General features: G+C 42.2%; 1 protein-coding gene across 2 annotated transcripts in view; it reads right to left on the reverse strand.

The window, feature by feature from the left end:
• The window catches only part of NRP2 (neuropilin 2), a 354,082-nt gene that overhangs the window by 173,011 nt on the left and 158,811 nt on the right, over window positions 1-22,260 (reverse strand). For both annotated transcript variants that reach the window (XM_033944681.1, XM_033944684.1), the window contains exons 9-10: window positions 19,235-19,584; window positions 13,787-13,931 (exon numbers count right to left, since the gene is read on the reverse strand). In XM_033944681.1, coding sequence (XP_033800572.1) covers window positions 13,787-13,931; window positions 19,235-19,584 — 495 coding nt within the window. The remainder of the gene's footprint in view (window positions 1-13,786; window positions 13,932-19,234; window positions 19,585-22,260) is intronic.

A 22,260-nucleotide genomic window follows, 5' to 3' on the forward strand; every position in this document is an offset into this window, starting at 1 on the left:
TCTAACACAATTATACTCACAACCTCGTTGTCAGTGATGGGAAATGCTGGTAAATGCCGATTGCTCAGCACTAGTAGGGCATAAATGCAATTTAGTAACTATGGTCTCTTCCTTTTTTTTTTACATTAAGGGAAAGAAGAAAAATGGAGACCAAGTCAGACTCTCTATCACTGGAGGGAGGGTGAAGCAGGAACCTGGGGGGGCCCAGGTGTAACCCCTAAAGTTGGCACCATTCAGCCGGACACCCCTGTCTTACTGAAGAGAAAACCTCAACAGGAGAAAATAATTGCCCAGTCACAGCCAGAATTCAGGAGCTAGTTGAATAGCGACCATCTGCCTGCTGGAGTTAGAGCATACTGAAGATACAGGAGGAATGCCAGCCAATAGGACCACCTGTTAATTAGTTTCTCTATCTGCTGCTGTTGCTAAGGAAGTTTATCTTTCAAAATTTTGCTGTAAAAAATTGTGAACCATGATAAAGGTAAAACCATGATAAAGGTAAAAAATTGTGAACCAGATAAAGGTGGTATAAAAATCTGACAAATAGAACATAATAGAATAGAATACATGTGAGCCTTTGTGATGGCAAGCTTCAGATGACAATGTAACCAAGGAAAAGGGCTTTTATTGAAATTTGCCTACCCTGTATCTAAGGAAATGTACTGTATGTGTATACTTTATCTACTTTTTTGTGAAAGCATATCCAAAATGGGATGAGGCTGAGGGAGGCAACAACATGCACAGTCTTACATTACCAAAACTACATGCCCATCAAAACATCAGGTACTAATCATCGGAGCCAATTTTTCAAAATGATTGGGGGCGCTAAACCTAATGGAAATTACCCTTCCCCGGACACATTCAAAGAGCTTTCTCAATTCGGGGGGGGGGGGGGGAGGGGGTGCACAAACACCACAGCACCCTACAGAGCTAGCACCTATGGTACTAATCTCCGTGGGAATGTTAACTTTGGCAATTTCTCAAGTGAAAGGGAAATGTTTTGCAGTCGATTTTGCACAGATTCTCAAACTTTGCACCTGCCACCTGCCTGCACAAAATTGTCCTGTGCATCATAATCAGTTCTTAATGCTGAGTAAATATTAGTTATGAATCCTCATAAATGTAAGAGATTCTTTCAAACGCTAAGATTTCAGTATTTTATTTTGGAACAAGACATAATCACCCTCACTTGAAAATCAGCTGATTAGATGTGCTGACAAAATGATTCTATTCTCTAGTACCTCATGTGGTATGCAGGTGGAAGAACTTTAGGGTCCCATTTCATAATGTGTTAATGACTTTAACCCACTTTAATGAGGATTCTTTTGCTAAACTACTTTAGTAACTAGTGTAGTTTTTTTTAAGCTTAACTATAAAAGCAACAATTGAGTAAGCCATAGCAGCTCACCCCTCTGACCTTTCCCTCCTGATCCAATCCCTCTCCAAAGAGCTAACCCCCTGATTTGATCCCCCTTCAAAAAGACCCTAACGAAGCCCTTCCAAAATCAAATCCCCATTCCATGCCCTTCCCCCAGCCTCCATGACATACTTGGGGGTCTTCCTGATAGTCTAGTGCTCTGAGATGAGAGCAGTAGTGTAATGAGGAATTTCTCCGATGGGGAGGAGTGATTTTTTTGCATTACCCAGCAGAATGCTCAAGTAGAAAGGAATAGCAGCAGAAGCAGGCAGCAGTGAGCGGCTATGATATCCAGGGGAGAGGGGAGGGAAAATACCTCTCTTGCCCTACTCTCTATTCTCATGAATAAGAACAGTACTCTCTGTCCCCTGTCCAAGCATTGCCTTGAGTTCAAAATGATGACAAATGACCTCTAGTTGTAATCTTGAGATACAACCACTAGAGGTCATCCTTCCATGTAGTACCAGAAGGTGTACTGCTGTTAGGTATTAGGGGTAATCAGCTATCTTCTACACCCTGGAGAGCAGAGAGAAAGGAGCAGAGGAGGTTAGTTCCCATCTCAGATCCCCTGACTACCACAGGGAGACCCCCCTGAAAAAGTCCTAGAGGTTTGGTGAGTGGAGATAGGGGCAGCATTTGGGGGGGGGATCACTCTGGTGGTGCTTTGAGAGGGGATGAATCAGGAGGGGAAGGTTGAGGGGGGGGGGGATGAACCAGTGCAGCTTACCCAATTGTTATTTATGCAGTTATAGTGCGATAACTGCAAAGACTTATCGTACATTAGTAAAAGACTCTATAGTTAGTAAACAGGCCAAAATTGAGAATAATGAGGTTTGCATTATTTATTTAATTTGATTTCTATCCTGTCCTCCCAGTAGTGCAGAATGGGTTACAAGCAAACATTCACAGTGGAATACATTTGGACAATACAAAGGGCTCCTTTTACTAAGGTGCGCTAGCGTTTTTAGCGCATGTAGGAAATTACCGTGTGCTACGCTTCTAGAACTAACGCCAGCTCAATGCTGGCATTAAGGTCTAGCGCGTGCAGCAATGTAGCGCGCACTATTCCGTGCTAAAGCCCTAGCGCACCTTAGTAAAAGGAGCCCAAAATCTATACAGCAGCTTAAGTATAGGTTAAGAATAGAAAAGTGGGTGCAGGAGGAAGCGGGAATGGGAAAGTGGGTGCAGGAGGAAGGGGGAATGGGAGCAATGGGGAGCGATGGGGGTTGATTGCAGTTGGAATTTTAGTTGAAGAGGAGAGTCTTTACAGCTTTCCGGAAGGTCATCAATAAGTTCTATTAATATATAGTTACTGTTAACCGGTTAATATACTGGTAACTGGTTAATATATGGTTAATGCATATTAATAAACGAGGCCCTTAGATAGAGCTGAAATTATTAATTCTCTTGTTAAGCATCATTTCAATATTTTGTGTCCACGAACACCAAAGCATTTCATTAGGCCCAATGCTACAAGCATGGAAATTTAGTATAATAAAACCTATACTTAAGGATAAAAATTTGCCATCCTCAGATTGTTTAAACTATTATCCAAGAGCAAATTTACCTTTCTTAGCAAAAGTTACAGAAAAAATTGTTCTTTCACGTATTACAGAGTTCTTTGATAAAACAAATGTATTACCCTAATCAAATAGGCTTTTGAAATAATCACGTTACTCAGGGCAGGATTAATTTGTCATGGGCCCCTAGGCACCCAAGTACACTGGGCCCCCTGCTCCGCCCCACCATGCGCCCAGGTGGAAACAGGAAGCTGCGTCAGAGGGAAGCTTTGGGCAAGCAGCACCGCTTGCACTATTACAGTTCCCGTTGCCTTTCTTACCCACGTTGCTTGCTTGTCTTACTTTCCGTTGATGCGGGGGAGGAGCCGCATTGTCGATCGGGATGGGGCCCGCGTTGCCAACTGATGCTGGAAGGGCCCATCGCCATATAGAAAAAACAATGTTGATGCCCTCCTTCATCGGGCCCCCCTGACCATTTTGGGCCCTAGGCACGTGCCTACTTGGGCCTTTTGGGCCCTAGGCACGTGCCTACATTCTATTGGTTAATCCTGCCCTGATGTTACTAAATTATCTCTTCTAGGTCTTAGTACTTCTGTACTTTCTTTTCTGGACCAAAGAAAATCAGTACTTCTCTTCTCACTAGATCTTACAGCAACGTTTGACACCACAATATAGATCACTTTTTAACACTAGATAAGACATTTCTTTTAATTTGCCCCTTTTTATTTCTTTTTAATCTCACTTTATTGTACACCATTTAGACATACTCGAAACTTAGGGCTCCTTTTACGAAGCCGCGTTAGCGGTTTTAGCACACGTAGCTTTTTAGCGCATGCTAAACCCACGCTACACGGCTAGAACTAACACCAGCTCAATGCTGGCGTTAGCGTCTAGCACGGCCGGCAGTTTAGCGCGCGCTATTACGCGCATTAAACTGCTAACGCAGCTTCGTAAAAGGAGCCCTTAAACTTGATCATTTGGATGACATAGGCATAGGGAGAACCCTCTTACTTTGAAAATAGTTCATATTAGGATTGCCATCAGGAAATCTCCACAACTTTCAGCTTAGTGTTCAGAGTTCACCAAATTTTAATTTTAGCACCTACACTTTTCAATATTTTTCTTGTCCCACTTCTAACTTTAGCTCAGTCCTTTGAATTTATTCCATATGCATATGCAGATGACATTCAGCTGGTACATCCTACTGATTCATCTAATAAACATGAAATCCAACCAAAATATCAAACAAAATCTTGAAAAAATCACTTCCTGGTTATATGATAATTGTCTTTCTCTCAATTCTAGTAAGTCAGAACTATCATTGTTTTCAAGGGAAAATCATACTAATCTAGTGTCTCCAATATATCTTATGCATATACCATTACCATTAGCATCTTCAACCAAAGTTTTAGGATAACAAATTAGATTTTAACTTGCAAATTTCATCAATGACTAATACATGTGTTTATAAACTGCGATTAATACAATCCATTTCATCTTAGAAGCTTATTCAATCAATATTCTGATCCATTCATTAGTTGTATCCCACTTGGACTACTGTAATGCGCTTTATTCAGGTATTTGACAAGAGGACTTGCATCCATTGGTGTAGTAAGGGAGGGGGGTGGACCACCCCAGCACCATCTTGGTGGGGCACTGGCACCTCTCTGCCCCCCTATGCACGCTCTCTTCCCCACCCCCCCACGTACCGCTTTAAAAATCTTCACCAGCGCAAGCAACTATTCTAGCCTGCTGCTCGCACTGGCCTGGCTCCCTCTGAAATTACTTCCAGGTCACGGGGCCTGGAAGTAATGTCAGAGGGAATGCCAGCACGAGCAGCAGGCTGGAGAAATGGCTTACGAATGCGAAGATTTAGGGGTATGGGGGTAGGAAGGGAGGGCGAGTGTGGCAGGTGTGGGTGTGGTGGGCGGGAGGGAGGGGTCATGGAAGGAGTGGGGAAAAAGCAGAAAAGAGGGTGCGGGTGGGCACCACTGCCCCAGGCGCCTCTTACCCTTACTACGCCACTGCTTGCATCATTTACAAATCATCCAAAACACAGCAATAAAACTAATTACTGGCAAAAGGAAATCTGATCATATTACATCATTATTGAAAGCTGCTCAATAGCTTCCTGTTAACTATAGGATACCATATAAGAACATTTTACTTGCATTTAAAATCTGTCTCTTCCGTACTCCTGTAATTTTTGATCGAATTCTAATTCCTTACATTCCACTCAAAACATTATGTTCCATTTAAGAGAGTCTGCTAGCTGTCCCATCCTCAAGACCAATTTTTTTATGACACAAGAAAAACAATATTTTCAATTACTGCCCCCTCACTATAGCATGCTCTTCCGATTCACCCTAGGATAGAAACTTCTCTTGATAGATTTAAAATTTCGCTTAGCATCAACGTTTCTATGATTATTTTCTAGTTATATGCTCAAACTCTGCAAGATTCTCCTTGTGTGTTTTCTATTGAAGACAGCCTACGAAGGACCTCCCTTCTTCCCTCTCCCTTCTTCCCCTTGCCCCCTCTTTTCTATTGTAAAAAAAAATGGAGGTCTCCCCCTTCTTTATTCATGTTAATCCAAAATATGTCAAAACTTGTGCAATGACCTCCTGTTGTGCGGGAGTGACATTATGAAATTCACTGGTAGGGCAGTTGAGAAAATGTGCTGATAGAGGAAGCTCCTCAAAACACAATTGTTTGTCAATGCTTTTTTATAGGGCTTGATTTGTCCTGTTTGAGGAATTACTGTGCATTTAAATTTTAGATGATTTGTTCGTTTCTTGTGCTGTTTTAGCTATTATGTAGGTGCATATTTTGTAAACCGCCTAGGAATTAGACGGTATAGAAACTTTAAAAATAACTAACTAAATAAATAAATGTTTATTCCTTTTGCTCCTAGGAGTAATTTTGTATTGTTTAGTCTTTTTTTTCTCTGCCAGTTTATGACCCCCTTTAATCAACCCGCATTAGGGTTAAAAAAAAAAAATCTCTGTCCGCTGCGGTAAAAGCTCCAATGCTTATAGAATTCCTATGAGCGTTGGAGCCTTTACCGCAGCGATAAAAAAAATCCCTAACACGGCTTGATAAAAGGGGGCTTATATGAATTAACATTTTAGAGTAATTTTGTATTATTTTGTTTGATATATTTTAAAGATTTAATTGTAAACTGCTTAGACATTTTGATGGTCAGTATGTCAAATTTTTAATAAACTTGGAAGAATAACCCAGGCAGTGACCATTCCATGAAAATAAAGGAGATGTATTTAAGCTAGAAAGTCTTTCTTTTCTACATTTACAATACTGTATTAAAAAGAAAGGGTGTCCATATAACAATAACATTTAGATTGCTTTTTATTTACTAGGAACATCTAGAGAAGTTTTCAAAGTTATCTAATTCTAGAAGGGTGCAGTTCCCTATAGAAGTAAAATATAACACACACATTTCTGTACAAAACGGAACCAAATTGGGAGGGTCATTTAAGGAATGCAAAGATCAAGACAAATAAATCCTATGTGAGGCACTTTAGGAGATTAAAGACTACATTCAGATCAATTTATCACTAAGTCTTTAGTCAGGCTTTTAGAGTTCTTTTTAATGATGGAAAAAAAACATTGGAGGCCCTATTCACTTGCTAGAAGAGGTTAGGAAAGCCCCAGTGATTTGGTAGGTAGGCTATTTCAATTCTAAATATCCTGCAACTAGAAATACCTTTTACAGATGTGGTTTCTAAAGAAAATCTAACTCCTTTATTTCTGACATCTGGACTGCAGATCCAGATCCCAAATTGCAGACAATGTCCAGGAGTAACTCTTGGCCTAAGAACAGTCAATCCCAAAAAGTCATGTTTTTGAACTTCAGGTACAGGCATTTCAATTTCACTGGCTCTCAAACCCCCCCTTTTATGAAGCCGTGTTAGGTTTTATTACAGGGGTGTCAAAGTCCCTCCTCGAGGGCCGCAATCCATTCGGGTTTTCAGGATTTCCCAATGAATATGCATGAGATCTATTAGTATACAATAAAAGCAGTGCATGCAAATAGATCTCATGCATATTGTGACAGGGAAGCTCCTGTCACGGTGAAAACTACTACTAAAACTCCCCAGAATGCAGCACAAGGCTGGATAAAACCAGGCATGGAGTCAGGACAGCTGGCTCAGGCAAAGGAAGGCAAGCCCAGGCAGGTTCCAGCACAGCTGAAGAGCCAATTAAGAAAGGCTCTGCAGACCACTGATTTCCCCTATCACTCCTTTCCTGAAGTCAGGGAGAAACCTGAGGCTAATTTAGAAGGGGGTGGAGTCAGACCCCGGGGTTGGCCTTATAGGAAAGATCAATTTACTGGAGAAAGGAGAAGGGAGGAAACTAGAGAAGGAACGCGAGTGAAGAGAGAGGAGAACCAGAAGGAGTGGTTGAGAGGCCAAACTACTCACGTGGGTTCCAGGTCACAGAGGGTGCCTCAAGTCCAGCAGGAACGGAGGGCAAGAAGCCCACACCTAGGGAAAGGTGTTACTGCCCTGGAGAGGTATTGTGACTGGCAACTCAAGCCCCAAAGAGCAGGGCTGGGAAAGCCTCCCCAGAGAAAAGCTGCAGATAGTTTTGCAGACGTACAGAGAGGGGGAGGGGAAGCACAAACAGAAAGAAGTGAAGAAACTTCAAGCCAGAGTTCCCGGGAGTGTGAATGGGAAATGGACAGCATACTAAGTAATGAGATAAGTGAAGAGGGCATGGACCTTGGAGAATATGATGTTTGCATGTCCTAAGTTAAACTCCTGAAGAACGGTTTCCTATTGTTTGTTTGTATACCCGACAGCATGAGCAGTGCGGGCAGAGTTAACAAGGTGCTAATAATGTGTTAAACAAATGCAGAGAGCTGAGAAGGAAAGGCTGGACGCAAGCCGTGCTCAGCTAGCTAGGCTCATAAAAGGTGAAGTCCAGAGTGAGAGCAATCAAGCCCGGCTGGGGCTACGAGCCAAGGAAAGCATTAAATGACTTATACGTTTGCTGGGATTTTACCGGTGATAAGGAAGTGCAATCTTGCTCCTTAACAGAACATGGACTGTAAGAGTATAATGGGGGGAGAGGCCCTCTAAGCACTGTAACCAACTGAGGTGAATGTTTTATGTTTTTTTCTTCTGCTGTTTTATTTTCTTTGAACTTTGGGTTAGTAATAAACCTGATACTTTATTCTAAAGAATCCGGTATCCGGGTCTTCCTTCCACTGCCTTATAAAAGGCGCATCAAAAATCTTACTTGTGGTCCGGGCCGCAGTTTCCTACTTACTCGGGGACGGGCCCGGTCACAATATTCATTAGGGAAATCCTGAAAACCTGACTGGATTGCAGCCCTCGAGGAGGGACTTTGACACCCCTGCTTTATTATCAATTCCTATGAGCGTCGATGTTAATACTGCCGCGACCAGCAATAAAAAAGCCTAACGCAGCTTTGTTTGCCTGTATTTGTTTCAAGCAAGTCTGGGGATTGGCACCTTCTTACCTACTACCACATTTCATATTACACAACCCCACACGACCAGCCAGAAACCATAACATATTTACATATCTAAAGATCTCAGGCTGCAAATACAAATCCTTTCTGGACAGGTCTTTCATGTTCTAAGCAAGTAAACAGCAGTCCTGGCTAGGAAATTACATCAAAGAATCCAGGCTGACCTACGGCGCAGTCCAGAAAGCAATTAAAACCGTATTATATGACAAATTCATCTCCTAAACAGAAGCCTTACCACTTACTAAGGCATACCTTCTCTCTGTCAATCTCAGTGTAATATGCTGTCTTTTTATCTATTTCTTGTGTAATAAGTTGTACCCTCACTTCTTGCATTCTGTAATTCGCTGATTGTCCAGCCTTCTTCAATGTGAACCGCCTAGAAGTCTTTCGACTGTGGCGGTATAGAAGAATAAAGTTATTATTATTATTATTATTAAAAAGGGTGGGGGGAGTGATTTCTCTGCAGTTTCAGGTGTCAAGCACCCCAACTGTTCAGCTTACTAGATGAACAGCAACAAGTACATTTCTTCATATGTCCTATAGGAACGTGGACCAACAAGATCCCTTAGAATACTAAATCCTCAGATACAGAGAAAATAACCTGCAATTTAAAAGTGATGCTCTAATGCTATATTTTACAAATAGACACCAGCAGAGAACACTTCAACCTCTCCAATCTTTTCACAGTAATAAAGCTGAAGTATCTCTTTAAAAAGCGTGCCAGCACTAGGAAGTCTTTCAATGAGTAATCTTTCACACTTTTGTGTCTTCCCTGCAATTATCTTGCATTTTAAACTTTTCTTTCCTGTTCTTTTGCCACATGCAAGTACATTTTTTTATGCTATTTCTGTCCAGGGCAAGTTCATGCTGTGTGTGACTCCCCAGGCTTTAGGGCCATTTGTCCTTCCTGATGGTGAAGAGACAAGTAGGGAGAATAAATTTCCAACTGTGAGAAAGCACAAATGAAATAGAGTTAATTACACTGAACTCTGAATTTCTCTCTCTCTTTGAAAATGTGCTTTCCAATGAGGATTTAAGCTCTGTGAACATTCTTGGTCCCAGAGCACTCTTCTCAGGCATAGTGACATTAATCCTGGTATGATGGTCTGCATTCCATACACAATCTGCCTAGTCTGGCATCAGACACATTTTCCTATGTAAAAGACTTAAGCTCAGTAAACAGCCTCCCCCCATCCCAACACTTACTCTAATAATTTCCTAACCGTCAAGTAACCTGCTCCTGTATTAGACCATAAGAACATAAGAATTGCTGCTGCTGGGTCAGACCAATGGTCCATCTTGCCCAGCAGTCCGCTCACGCGGCGGCCCCTAGGTCAAGACCAGTGCTCCAAATGAGACCAGACTCACCAGTTTAGCATGAACTTGTCCAACTTTGTCTTGAAACCCTGGAGGGTGTTTTCCCCTATAACAGACTCTGGAAGAGCGTTCCAGTTTTCCACCACTCTCTGGGAGAAGAAAAATTTCCTTACATTTGTACGGAATCTATCCCCTTTCATCTTTAGAGAGTGTCTTCTCGTTCTCCCTACCTTGGAAAGGGTGAACAGTCTGTCTTTCTCTATTAAGTCTATTCCTTTCAGCATTTTGAATGTTTCGATCATGTCCCCTCACAGTCTCCTCTTTTCAAGGGAGAAGAGGCCCAGCTTCTCCAATCTCTCACTGTACGGCAACTCCCCATCCCCTTAATCAATTTAGTCGCTCTTCTCTGGACCCTTTCGAGTAGTACCGTGTCCTTCTTCATGTATGGCGACCAGTGCTGGATGCAGTACTCCAGGTGAGGGCGCACCATGGCCTGGTACAGTGGCATGATAACCTTCTCCAATCTGTTCATGATCCCTTTCTTAATCATTCCTAGCATTCTGTTCGCCTTTTCGCCACCGCCGCACATTGCGGACAGCTTCATCAACTTGTCGATCAGAACTCCCAAGTCTCTTTCCTGGGAGGTCTCTCCAAGTACCGCCCCAGACATCCTGTATTCGTGCATGAGATTTTTGTTACCTACATGCATCACTTTGCACTTATCCACGTTGAACCTCATCTGCCATGTTTATGCCCATTCCTCAAGCCTGATTATGTCATTTTGCAGATCTTCATAATCCCCCTGTGTCTTCACTATTCTGAATAACTTCATGTTGTCCGCAAATTTAATCACCTCACTCGTCATACCAATGTCCAGATCGTTTATAAAGATGTTGAAGAGCATGGGTCCAAGTACCCCGCTGGTGATGCTCTTCCAGTCTGAGAATTGTCCATTTACCCCCACTCTCTGTTTCCTATGCTGCAGCCAGTTTTTAATCCACGTGAGTATTTCACCCTCGATTCCATGGTATGCAATTTTCCGAAGTAGTCGTTTGTTGAACATCTTCTGAAAATTCAGATATACAATGTCGACCAGGTCGCCCTTGTCTATCCACCTGTTTACACCCTCAAAGAAGTGCAGCAAGTTCGTCAGGCAAGATCTGCCTTTATTGAAACCGTGCTGGCTTGTCCTCATCAGATCGTGTCCATCAAGATGATCAATGATGCGGTCTTTTATCAGCGCCTCTACCATCTTTCCCGGTAACGAGGTCAGACTCACTGGTCTGTAGTTTCCTGGATCTCCCCCTCGAACCATTTTTGAGGATTGGCATAACGTTCGCCACCTTCCAGTCTTCAGGAATCTTTCCCGATTGGATTGATAGATTGGCTATTAGCTGAAGCAGTTCAACTATAGTCCCTTTCAGTTCCTTGATGACCCTTGGATGGATGCCATCCGGTCCCAAGGATTTATCGCTCTTAAGTCTATCAAACTGCTTGCATACCTCTCCTAGACTGACCGTCAACCCTGTCAATTTCCTATCTTCGTTTCCAGCATATAGCCTGATAGGTTCCGGAACAATTTTTTATCCTTCTCTAGTTGTCATCCTAGAACAGGGGTGTCAAAGTCCCTCCTCGAGGGCTGCAATCCAGTCGGGTTTTCAGGATTTCCGTAATGAATATGCATGAGATCTAATAGCATAAAATGAAAGCAGTGCATGCAAATAGATCTCATGCATATTCATTGGGGAAATCCTGAAAACCCGACTGGATTGTGGCCCTCGAGGAGGGACTTTGACACCCCTGTCCTAGTAGGTTAAAATCTGCCATACCTCTAGGTCAATTTTTACATGCTAGAAGAATTTGAACTACTGATGCTGATTTTAAAAGGAATGCAAAGATTCTTCTTGTTCAGGAACTGAATGGATTCACCCCAGTACTGGAAGCTCCTATAAACTATGATCCATAACATCTTGCAATTCTACTTTTGTGATTTCCTGTCCTTGTAGGCTGATATATGTGGTTTGCACCTCCCGGGCTATTAAGACGAGACTGACGGAACATCGCAGCTGTTTAAAAACAGCTAAACACACAGCTCCCATGGTCTCTCACAACATTCAACAACATCATACATTTTCAGATCTCAGATGGTGTGTCCTAGAACAAGTATCATCCTCTTTCAACAGTGACAAAATTTCTTACCTTCTTAAGAGAGAAAATTTCTGGATTTTTCACCTAAAAGCTTTTTCTTTGCCGGTTTGAATGAAAATGTAGATAAATGTTTCTCTGCTTAATTCATCTTTAATTTTTTTCACATTTTTTGTTTTTTTGATTTTGAGACATGCTTGTGACGTCATCATGCTAAAGAATTTGCCGTTCTCGCGGGATTTTCACAGTGTCTTTAAAAGCCTTAGTTGTCATAGCTCTAGCTTCCAAAGTTGGGTGTTATTTTGCCACCAGCTGGACCTGTTATTTAAAAAGACTTTCCTGAGATATGTCTCCAACTGGCATTTAATTGCATGTTTCAGCTCCTGAGGAAGTAGCGAAACGGAGCTCTGTCAAGCCGAGACATTTAATCCGATTCAGATAAATTTATTGAATGAATTAAACGAACCGTGATCCTGAGTGGTCACGTGTTGGATCTATTTATGAACTTTAAATGAAATTTTCCTTTTATTTTATGAGATAAGTTCAGAGAATGGACTAAATGAATTGTGATTTGCATTTACATGTTGGAATGTACTCATGAATTCATCTACTTATGAACTTTGAATACAATAATAGCTTGCTTATTTTATGCACTTTAGATATTAATCTTCATTAAGGGCTCGTTTTACAAAGCTGCTTAGCGCGTGCTAAATTGCTGCGCGCACTAGACGTTAATGCCAGCATTGAGCTGGCATTAGTTCTAGCCGCGTGCACTAAAATTCTGCATGCGCTAAAAACACTATCGCAGCTTAGTAAAAGGAGCCCTAAATCTTTTACTCATATTATGCGCTTAGCACTTTGCACTTTGACAATTTTGATAACATTTTTAAGGACAGCTTTTTTAGCCGCTTTTTTGTCCCTCTATTTTCCTCTCAAAGTTTTTCACTAATTGTTTTATTTAAACTTATAACTATTATAGAGACCACATGATGTAAGGGGCAGAACTTATTTAGGATTCATTTTAACCTGGTGCTTGTTATCTATGAGCTTTCTGCCCAGGGTCATGAAAGTTACCCATGTTTAATCCAGGCCCATACTGAGGTGTCTCATTCACTATTTACAGTCAAACTTCGGTTTACGAGTAGCCCGGTTTGCGAGTGTTTTGCAAGACGAGCAAAACATTCTTGCAAAACTTGTCTCGCAAACCGAGTGTTGATTCAATTTGCGAGCACCCCCCCCCCGAGAACTGGCATCGCTCCCCACCGCTCGCAAAGGCCCCCCCCCCCGCGCGAACCGGCACCTCCCGCACGAACAACTTGAAACTTACCCCCCGTCTGGCACCGGCACGCAGCCCACAGGACGTGCTGGTGCCACTTGAAGAACTTCCTGCCTCTGCCGGGCCTTGAGCAAGCATCTGCGCATGCTCAAGGCCTTCTAATTCTCCCTCTCGCCAGGGAAACTCGCTTTGATATACGAGTATTTTGGTTTACGAGCATGCTTCTGGAACGAATTATGCTCATAAACCAAGGTTCCACTGTATTATATAGTTTCTTGTTATTATTTTTGTTATTATTGTTCCATTTACATATAGTGAACTCCTCTGAGAGCCACTACCATTTGTTTTGTGTTTCAGTTGTTTTTAATGAGCCAACTTTAATTTTTATAAAAAGAATACAGATCAACAAATACATTATAGGAGATACGTTTTTACTGGATTAACTAAATACATACATCTGAGACTAACTTTGTATGTTGAGCTTTATTTTTTTTGTCTTCCAACGGACTAACAAAGCAAATACAAGCATTATTCCATGACTTACTACTGCAGTAATCTCACAAGAATGAATAAAACAAATAGGATTCTCCTTACCCATCAAATCACAGCCTAGTATTTCCAGTCGCATCCCGATCCCTGCAGGAGACCATCTCTCAGGATATACCCGGATGTACTGTGCAGGCACAGGGTCAAAACGCCGGACCTCAGGGGTGTCGTAGTGCATATTTCCCTCAAACAACTGCAAAAGATGGAAGCTATGTTAGGCTCACCATATGCAAACACCGGGGAATTTGGAGTAGCAACTCAAGTTGAGTTACATTCTGATTCAGTATAACATGGTAATTCTATATATTAGGGGCTAAATTCAGTAAATGATGCTCAAATTTGGATGTCAGAAAATGAGCACTAAGCACTGTTATATAAAAGGCACTCCAAGTTAGGCAAAAGTAACAATAATCAGAACTGAATGCTTGTTATAGTACACTTCAAACAAACACATTCAGGTTCACAGCAGTATACAGAAGAATAGCAACCTATTAACTTAAGTTAACCAGTGGAGAAAAGACCTCAGCGTCATGTAGGATCGAATAGATAGATCCTTCGGACCAAGCAACTTCAAATAGCGAATTTAAAGATGCAGACACATCCTCGGTCATAAAAACTCCACTGTTTTTTGTATTTCCTCTTTTGTTTGAGTTTAAAATATAGCATAGATAAATAGTGTATCAAAACTCTTAATCAAAAAAACTCAAAACAAAGATATAATAACAAACTTATCTGTTGCAAAGATCTTCAGTAGCTGAGTCTAGAGATAGCAACGGGTCCAAATCAATCTCTCGCGGACCCCTTGCGGAGTTGGCTGGAAAGGGGTCCGCAACAAACATTACATTTTTTTTTGAACTTGGCAGGAGTGGAAGTGAAATCAGGGGTATGTTGGTCCAAGTTTTGAGGGATAATGCCAAGAAGAAAATGGCAGTGTACAAATGGATTAAACATTTTCTGAGGGGAGAGGAAGCGTCACTGATGAAAAGAGGTTATGGCAGCCAGTAACGAGCAGAACTGATGAAAACATTGCAAAAATTTGTCGATTTGTGTGACTGTGAGAAGCTTGATAGCGAAACAGGAAAATCTTAACTGAAAATCTTGGCATGAGAAAGATGTGTGCAAAAATGGTCGCTCATGGCTCTTGCATCACAACAATGCACCAGTTCACACAGCACTTTCTGTGAAGGAGGTTTTAGCCAGTAAACAAATAACTGTATTGGAACACCCTCCCTCCTCACCTGATCTGGCCCCAAATGACTTTTTTCGTTACTCGAAGATAAAGGAAATATTGAACAGAAGACATTTTGATGACATTCAGGACATCAATGGTAATACGACAGCTCTGATGACCATTCCAGAAAAAGAGTTCCAAAATTGCTTTGAAGGGTGGACTGGGTGCTGGCGTCGGTGCATAGCTTCCCAAGAGGAGTACTTGGTGACCATAGTCAGTGGCGGTGATTGGCGGTGTCCCTTTCCTGCCTCCCCCTGCTGCATGCACCACTTCCCCTTCCCTTTTTATCTTTGGCACGATAAGCCATGAACTTGCTGCTCGCGTTGGCTTCAGCACTCTCTCTGACGTCACTTTCTAGGTGCAGGTCCCAGAAGTGACATCAGAGAGAGTACCAAAGCCGACGCAAGCAACAAATTCGTGGCTGCTTGCACCGAAGTTAAAAGGGTATAGGAGAAAGGGAAGCGACGCACGCGCAGCAGGGGGAGTAGTGGGATGGGAGCAGGAGGGGTGCCAGCGCCCTGAGGAAGACCGTGCCACTGACTATCGTGATATTCAGCAATGAGGTATGTAACAGTTTTTCTAGGATGAGTTCATGAACTTAATTGTCACACTTCTTATTACTTTAAGAACAAGTGTGTCGTCACTTAAAAAAAATAAAATTATACAAAAAAACTCCTTAGATTTTTCTGATTGATGATTCTTTTTGTCACAATTTGCTAATCACAGCAGGGTGTCTGAGATGTTTTCCTCCTTTAATTAAACAAATGTTTAGTTATTCATGAACACTGATGTAGAATTGTCCCCTTAGTTTGTGCCTGAGGCAAAGAAGGGTTAAGTGACTTGCCCAAGATCACATGAAGCAGCAGTGGGTTTTCAGCTCACTGCTCTAACCATTAAACTACTCCTGCTCTCCTACATGAAGCTTCAGGCGTTATCAGTAGCAGTTCATAGTTTATTCCCAGTTTTATTGTTTCACACAGAAACATAAGGGAAAGATCATGGGTGATTCTAGGAAAGACAAAGTTTCAAATGTAAGACCTGGGGTTTAATGTAACAATTAAAGTTTATCGTGAGTACTAGGCTGCCCTTTGGTCTTGATAGACATAATATCCTTAAGAAAAGGTGGCATTCAAATACATAGGGCTAGATTCACTAAGCAAATCGATCGTGTACCAATCGGTTTGAGAGCCCTTTACGACCCGATTCACTAAAGTGTTTAGTGATCCCCTCCCAATCCATGCATGCAAATGAGGGAAATGGCACGCAAATTTGGGAGGGCAGCGACTGCTGAAGACCAGTTGCTTCTATCCTGGCCGACTCTCCTGCCCTCTTCTGTCCTTTAAAACTACAGGCTGGCCCCCTCACACGCTCTAAGTAAGTCCCTGATTGGCTGAGGCGCCCCAGGCCTTTCCCAAGGGAGGAGCCAAGACACCTCAGCCAATCAGGGCCTTAGGCCCCTCCCTATGCATCAGATGCTGCATCAGGGTGTAGCCTAAGGCCAGTATCGCAGCAGAGCAGCAGGAGCAGGAGGACTTTTGCCCTTCCTCCTGCTCCCGAAGACCACGGGACTCAGGAGGCCTGAGAAGCAGGAGAGACTGGGAACCCCTCCTGCCCCCACCATTTCTAAAGGTACGGGGAGGGGGGTGGGCCTACCTGAGCCCAGCCAGGTGGCATTTGCGATGGCAGGAGGGAGATGGCATCCCTCCTGCCTTGTGTTCGGTGGCACATCGGCACAGGGGGCATTTTTTAGGGGTTTGGGGAGGGAGGAGGCACTTCATGGGGGGTGGGATTTTTTATTTTAACTGAGCAGTTATTTTGCATGTGTAATACACACAAAATATCTGCCCGATTAAAAAAAAAAAATTTAAAAAGGCAGCAGAAGCCCTGACAGTAGTGGCAGGAGGCTGTTTCTCCTGTCATTACTGGCAGGGCTTTAGCGATCCTTGCAGTTGGTTGAGGGCGTGCCTCTGATTGCCACCATTTGCATGCAGATGGTTGGCGAATCGGTCGGCCTGCCTCCAATTACACACGGATCACACATGGATAGGAGGGTTAGTGAATCTAGCCCATAGTATAAGCTGATGCATTTTGAGTCCATTTAAGAGTGGAGGACTGGATAACATGCACTGGGTTCAAAAGAGAATTACATGCATTTATGGAAGATAAGAATAATCATAGTCTGTTTACAGGATATAATTCACCCTAGGTTTGACTGCTGGAAATGGAAAGGTTATGAGATAAGTCTACACATGTCCGATCACTTTAATACTTCCTCTAAGAACCAAGGAGGTAATTATATAAGGAGCTGCCTAAATTTAGGTGGTCAGTAAATGCCTGTTTTCTATTCCTTTATGTGGTATGTGAACAAAGACTTGTAAATGACAATCTCATGGCTTTACGTTATCCTGTAAGTAGGTGCTAATCTTCGATGTAGGTAAGTGTTGACATGGGCATATTTTGGGTGCAGAGTGGGTGGATGCACACTTACACATGTATATCATAGACTACCATGATTTACATTCGTATTTCCCCAATGTAGGTGTGAACATTTCTCAATGACTCTCTTCTTTATTCTTTCCAAGTTCCTCATCTTATCTCCTCCCTCATGTCTAAGCCCTTCCCATACCTTCTCCCTCTTTTTCTTCTACCTTTCCAACTTCTGTGGCCTCCATCTGCTCCATTTTAGGTTCCTCTCCTCATCCATTATTAAAATCAACTTATATATGTATATTGTCTCTATCACAAAGACATCTGACCTCTCAGGTACCTTTGCAACTACTAGCTCCCTCTCATAAGTTCTTACCTTTTTTTTTTTTTCCTTTCTCGCATCTCTCCTCTTTCCTTCCTTCTTTAATGCTCATTTATCTTCCTTCCTCCAGGTTCTTTTTTCCTTCCTCCACCTATAATGTGATCTCCTAGTTTACCTCTCTTAATCATGTTTGTCCTCCTTACCTCTCTTCTCTCCCTTTTAGGATCCTTTCTTTCTCTCCTCTTATGTCTCTTTCCTTCTTTCCTCCCTCCTAACTTTGCAGCATCCTCATTCCTGGTTGATCCAGGGAGCAAAAGTCCTGTCTGGAGAACCATACCTGCTAACTTTCTCATTGAAATGCACCGTGCTTAACTTTGATCCAACAGGTCGGCCCACATACTTCTTTTCTAAGTAGAAATATATGAGGGAAAGGGGAGGAGCATCACCAAGGGTCAGGAGCACAAAATATCATTCTGTTCCCACATTATCATGCTGTCTGTGCCAATGCAACTGCGAGCAGGTGTCAAAGGGGTGGTGGAGGAGATGATGGAGAAGATTCTTGGAATGATTGGCAAGATGCATTGTACAAGGCCTCAGCTGCCTGGGAGAAGTCTACTACACTTCCAGTTCATCTTAAAGCTTGCCATTGTCTTAGCTTTGAATTACAGAATAACACAGGAACAAATTTTTCCTTCTCCCTGAGGAACTCATATTCCCATCCCGGCAAGTTCTTTTCCTGTCCCTGCCCCATTCCTGCAAGCTCCGTCCTCATCTGCACAAGCCTCAAACACTTTAAAATCATAAGTGTTTGAGGCTTGTGCAGTTAAGGAAGAGCTTACAGGAATGGGACAGGGACAGTGACAAAACTTGTGGGGAAATTGAGTTCCTGCAGGGACAGGGGCAAATTTGTCCCCGTGTCATTCTCTACTTTGAATCACTCAATCTATTTTGTCTTCTTCTGGCTATAACCCTATTTAGCACACTTTCCTTCTCATGCTACTCTCTTGCCTGTATTTTCGCTGAGTCTAGAAGAGTCAACATTACTAAAGACAACAGAAAAGCACACAACTGTTAGGACCTGGTCAACTGAGTTGGCACCCTCATTGAGTGAATGGGGGTGAGTTACGCATTGACCACAACTAAATCCATCATACAGAGTAGAATGAATTATAAGATGGTCACTGGATTCGCTAATGGCCTTTCAGAGAGCAACAAAGACCTTCCTTTTTGACAAAGATACTGAATGGCCTGGCTCCTTGTAAACTGACCCCTTCGAAAGCTACTCTAATCCCTTTATAGTTAGGAAACTGTCCCCTTATATGCTTCTATTGGTATCCTCACTTCCTTTTTTAGTTCTTTTGTCCTCTATAGTTCTTGTCTTTAGCGTCATATCCTCTCCCTACACTCTGAATGTCCTTTTGTAACCCGTTCTGAGCTGTTGGGAGGACGGGATAGAAATCTAAATAAATAAATGGATTTGTTAAATAGAAACAGTAGAAAGGATTTAGCATCCTACCTTAGGCTGTTCTGTTCTTGAGTCCTGAATGTACATCCAGTCATTTCCATCCATGCTGTAGGCCACTTTAAATTTCCGCACAAAGGCTCGGTTCTCTACCGCAATAAGACTGTCCCCTCCCCGAGCTCCCTGAACGATTACTCCTTTCACTGACTTCGGAGCACCTAGGTCCACTTGCAACCACTCTTCACCAGGCTGAGCTTGTGGTATGCGAGGGAACCAGCCTGAGCGGCTGCTGACCAAGCGTGCCACACCAGGAGTCCAGTGATACTCTCTGGTGGAGGAAGCTGAGATCTGGGAGTCGGTGATCAATCCCGAAAGCATCCCCAGCATATCGGAGCAGGGAGAATCTGTACAGAGAATGAGAGCAAACAAACAGAGGTGAAAACCCAGTGTAAACATATTATATAAAACACTACAGCGGACTCAAGTGCAGGCTTCTGATATTCGCGCTTGGAAAACTTTTCATCTTACTTGGAGGTCATTTAGGGACTGACTCCCACTGTACTTGCGCAGTTATTTGCTGCATCTTTAACCCTACTGGAGGATAGTGCATGGTTTGCTTAGTTTCCGCTCATCTCACACCTTAGTTCTCTTTCTAGTTGGTGGGTGGGTGGGAGGGTTGGAGGATTGGGTGGTGGGGTTTGGTGTTTTATAAACTTTTGTATCGCTTGTTTATCTGTATATTTGTGATTTGTAATAAAAATGATTTATTCATAAAACACTACATGGAGTGCCTCTGTATCTTATTACTGTTGCTATTACCTTAATTTCATAGTTTTGTTTTTAAATTCTTTTGGAGTGCACAGGAGACAGCAATGTACAATACAAATTATTAAAGAAAGAAAATATAAAAGTTCCATACATATAAGACCATTCACACATAAAACCAAATTGAAATTATTCTAAAATTAATTATTTTCTGGTATATAGCATTTTTTATGAAGAAGAAATGCATCCATGTCTAAAGTTTAAACTGATCTCATAGAAAACAAGTTTGTTTGGAAATCAAAGGACTCCTTTAACAAAACCCACTAGTGATTCTTGCACGGCAAATGCAACTAAGCCCATTCAATTCCTATGGGCTTCATCGCTTTTGCAGCACGGGAACCGCTAGCATGGCTTTGTAAAAGGAACCCAAAGTGTATTTAAAAATTTTTTTTAGATCAGCGTGTGAAAAATATCAGCTGCAATAATTTAATATGAACCAGCACAGTGAAAATGGAGGAATTGTCAAATCACTGGTTAATGCCTGTGCATTATACAAAGTAAGACTATGAAGAGAGAGCCCAGGGACAGGTGAAATGACCTGCATTGCTGATTGCCCTCAGTTCAGTGCAAGGATTATCAGCAATGATTAGAATGCAGAATTCATTAGCCTCGAAGCCACTTAATTAACATGCTGTGTAGCTGGTGGCTGCATGAAGGAGCAGGAAAGTATGGATCTGATTAATTCCAGCAGATTCCTATGAAGAGAGCAATGTTCTAGAATCTAAGCCATTAGCCATGAATAAAATCAGGGTTCTATAAGCAAAAACTTGATATTTGACAACTGCCCACCCTGGATATATCTAAGATTAAGCATATTGTCCCACAATGCACATTCTTTTCCCCACTTCAGAGATGTATATGGAACAAATTTTTGGTTTATTTTCAGTTCATTTGCCGACTGTTTTCTGGTGCTGACTTTTAGACTTTTTTTTATTTCTTTCATACATTTCTGTGATCAAAAGTTTTTACTTGGTTAGAACTTTTTACAGTCTGTTAGTTAACTTTGAGGGGCACTGTTGATATGATGTCCAAATGTAATTTTGGTCATTTGCAAAAAAAAAAAAAAAATCATCCAAAATTCCAATGTCAAACGTTCATTTTCGAACCAGAAAAATATTTATCTTTTTGGTTCAAATATCTACTACTACTACCATTCTATTCCAAGCTGAAGCTTTTCCAAGGTGAAGAGTCCTAACCTTTCCAGTCTTTCCTCATATGAGAGGGATTCTATCTCCTTTATCATCTTTGTCGCTCTTCTTTGAACCTTTTCTAACGCCACTATATCTTTCAAATCAATTGTGACAATTCTAAATGAAGTACAAGTTGCTTTGTGTAAAAATTATTATTTTCTTTTTTTCTTTTCTCTAGGTGTCACCATACAGATTAAATGGATCAGTTGCTTTAACTCAGGTAAGTGAATGTGAGTTCTGCTTGTCAGTACTAGTGCTGCCCGATTTCCAATTTGAATCGATTCACCGATTCAAATCAATTCTTTTTTAAAAAAATCAGCCTTGCCGATTCGGTTACCAACCTTCGCCCCCTAAAGCAGGAGCAAATACACAACACCAAGTGAGCCCTCCTGCAGCCGTGATAAGAAACCGTGAGGCATTCAGCAAGAAAGTGTGTTGCAAAAGCAGTGACAAGGTTCCACAGCGCACCCGACATATTTACCCCGGAACAGGAGCTTTTGAGAAAAAGGAAGTAGATTGGGATGCAAAGGAGTCTCTCCCCCCCCCTACAGACAAACCTGCCGAGCCAACTGCTAGGGTGTGATGCCCCCCAGCGAAGGAGGAACTTTACACCGCTGCAACTGTCTGGGGACCCCAGGCAAGCTGCGATGGCTTGCACAGAAGATTTAGGGCTCCTTTTACAAAGCCGCACTAGCGGTTTTAACGCACATACCGTATTAGCGTGCGCTAGCTGGAAATCTACCACCTGCTCCAAAGGAGGCGGTAGAGGCTAGCGCATGCGGCAATTTAGTGCGCACTATTCCACATGTTAAGGCCCTAGCACAGCTTTGTAAAAGGAGCCCTTAATGTTCAAGGGGTTCTTGAAAAAGAGAAAGGATAAAATGGTAAGTTGTGCGGACTTGTGTAGGCGGGTTTGGTAGTTTTAGGACGTCGGGTCTGTCTTGAGCGGAGACTAAACCCTGCGCTTGAGCTTTTCTCCTGGAAGCATTTTCTTTCTCGCCAATAGCTCCCTTCAGCTTGAAGCACACTTTTCAAAGAATAGGGCGATCTGGCAGTGTTCATAAA

The sequence above is a fragment of the Geotrypetes seraphini genome, chromosome 5 (assembly GCF_902459505.1).
Source record: "Geotrypetes seraphini chromosome 5, aGeoSer1.1, whole genome shotgun sequence".
Lineage (NCBI taxonomy): Eukaryota > Metazoa > Chordata > Amphibia > Gymnophiona > Dermophiidae > Geotrypetes > Geotrypetes seraphini.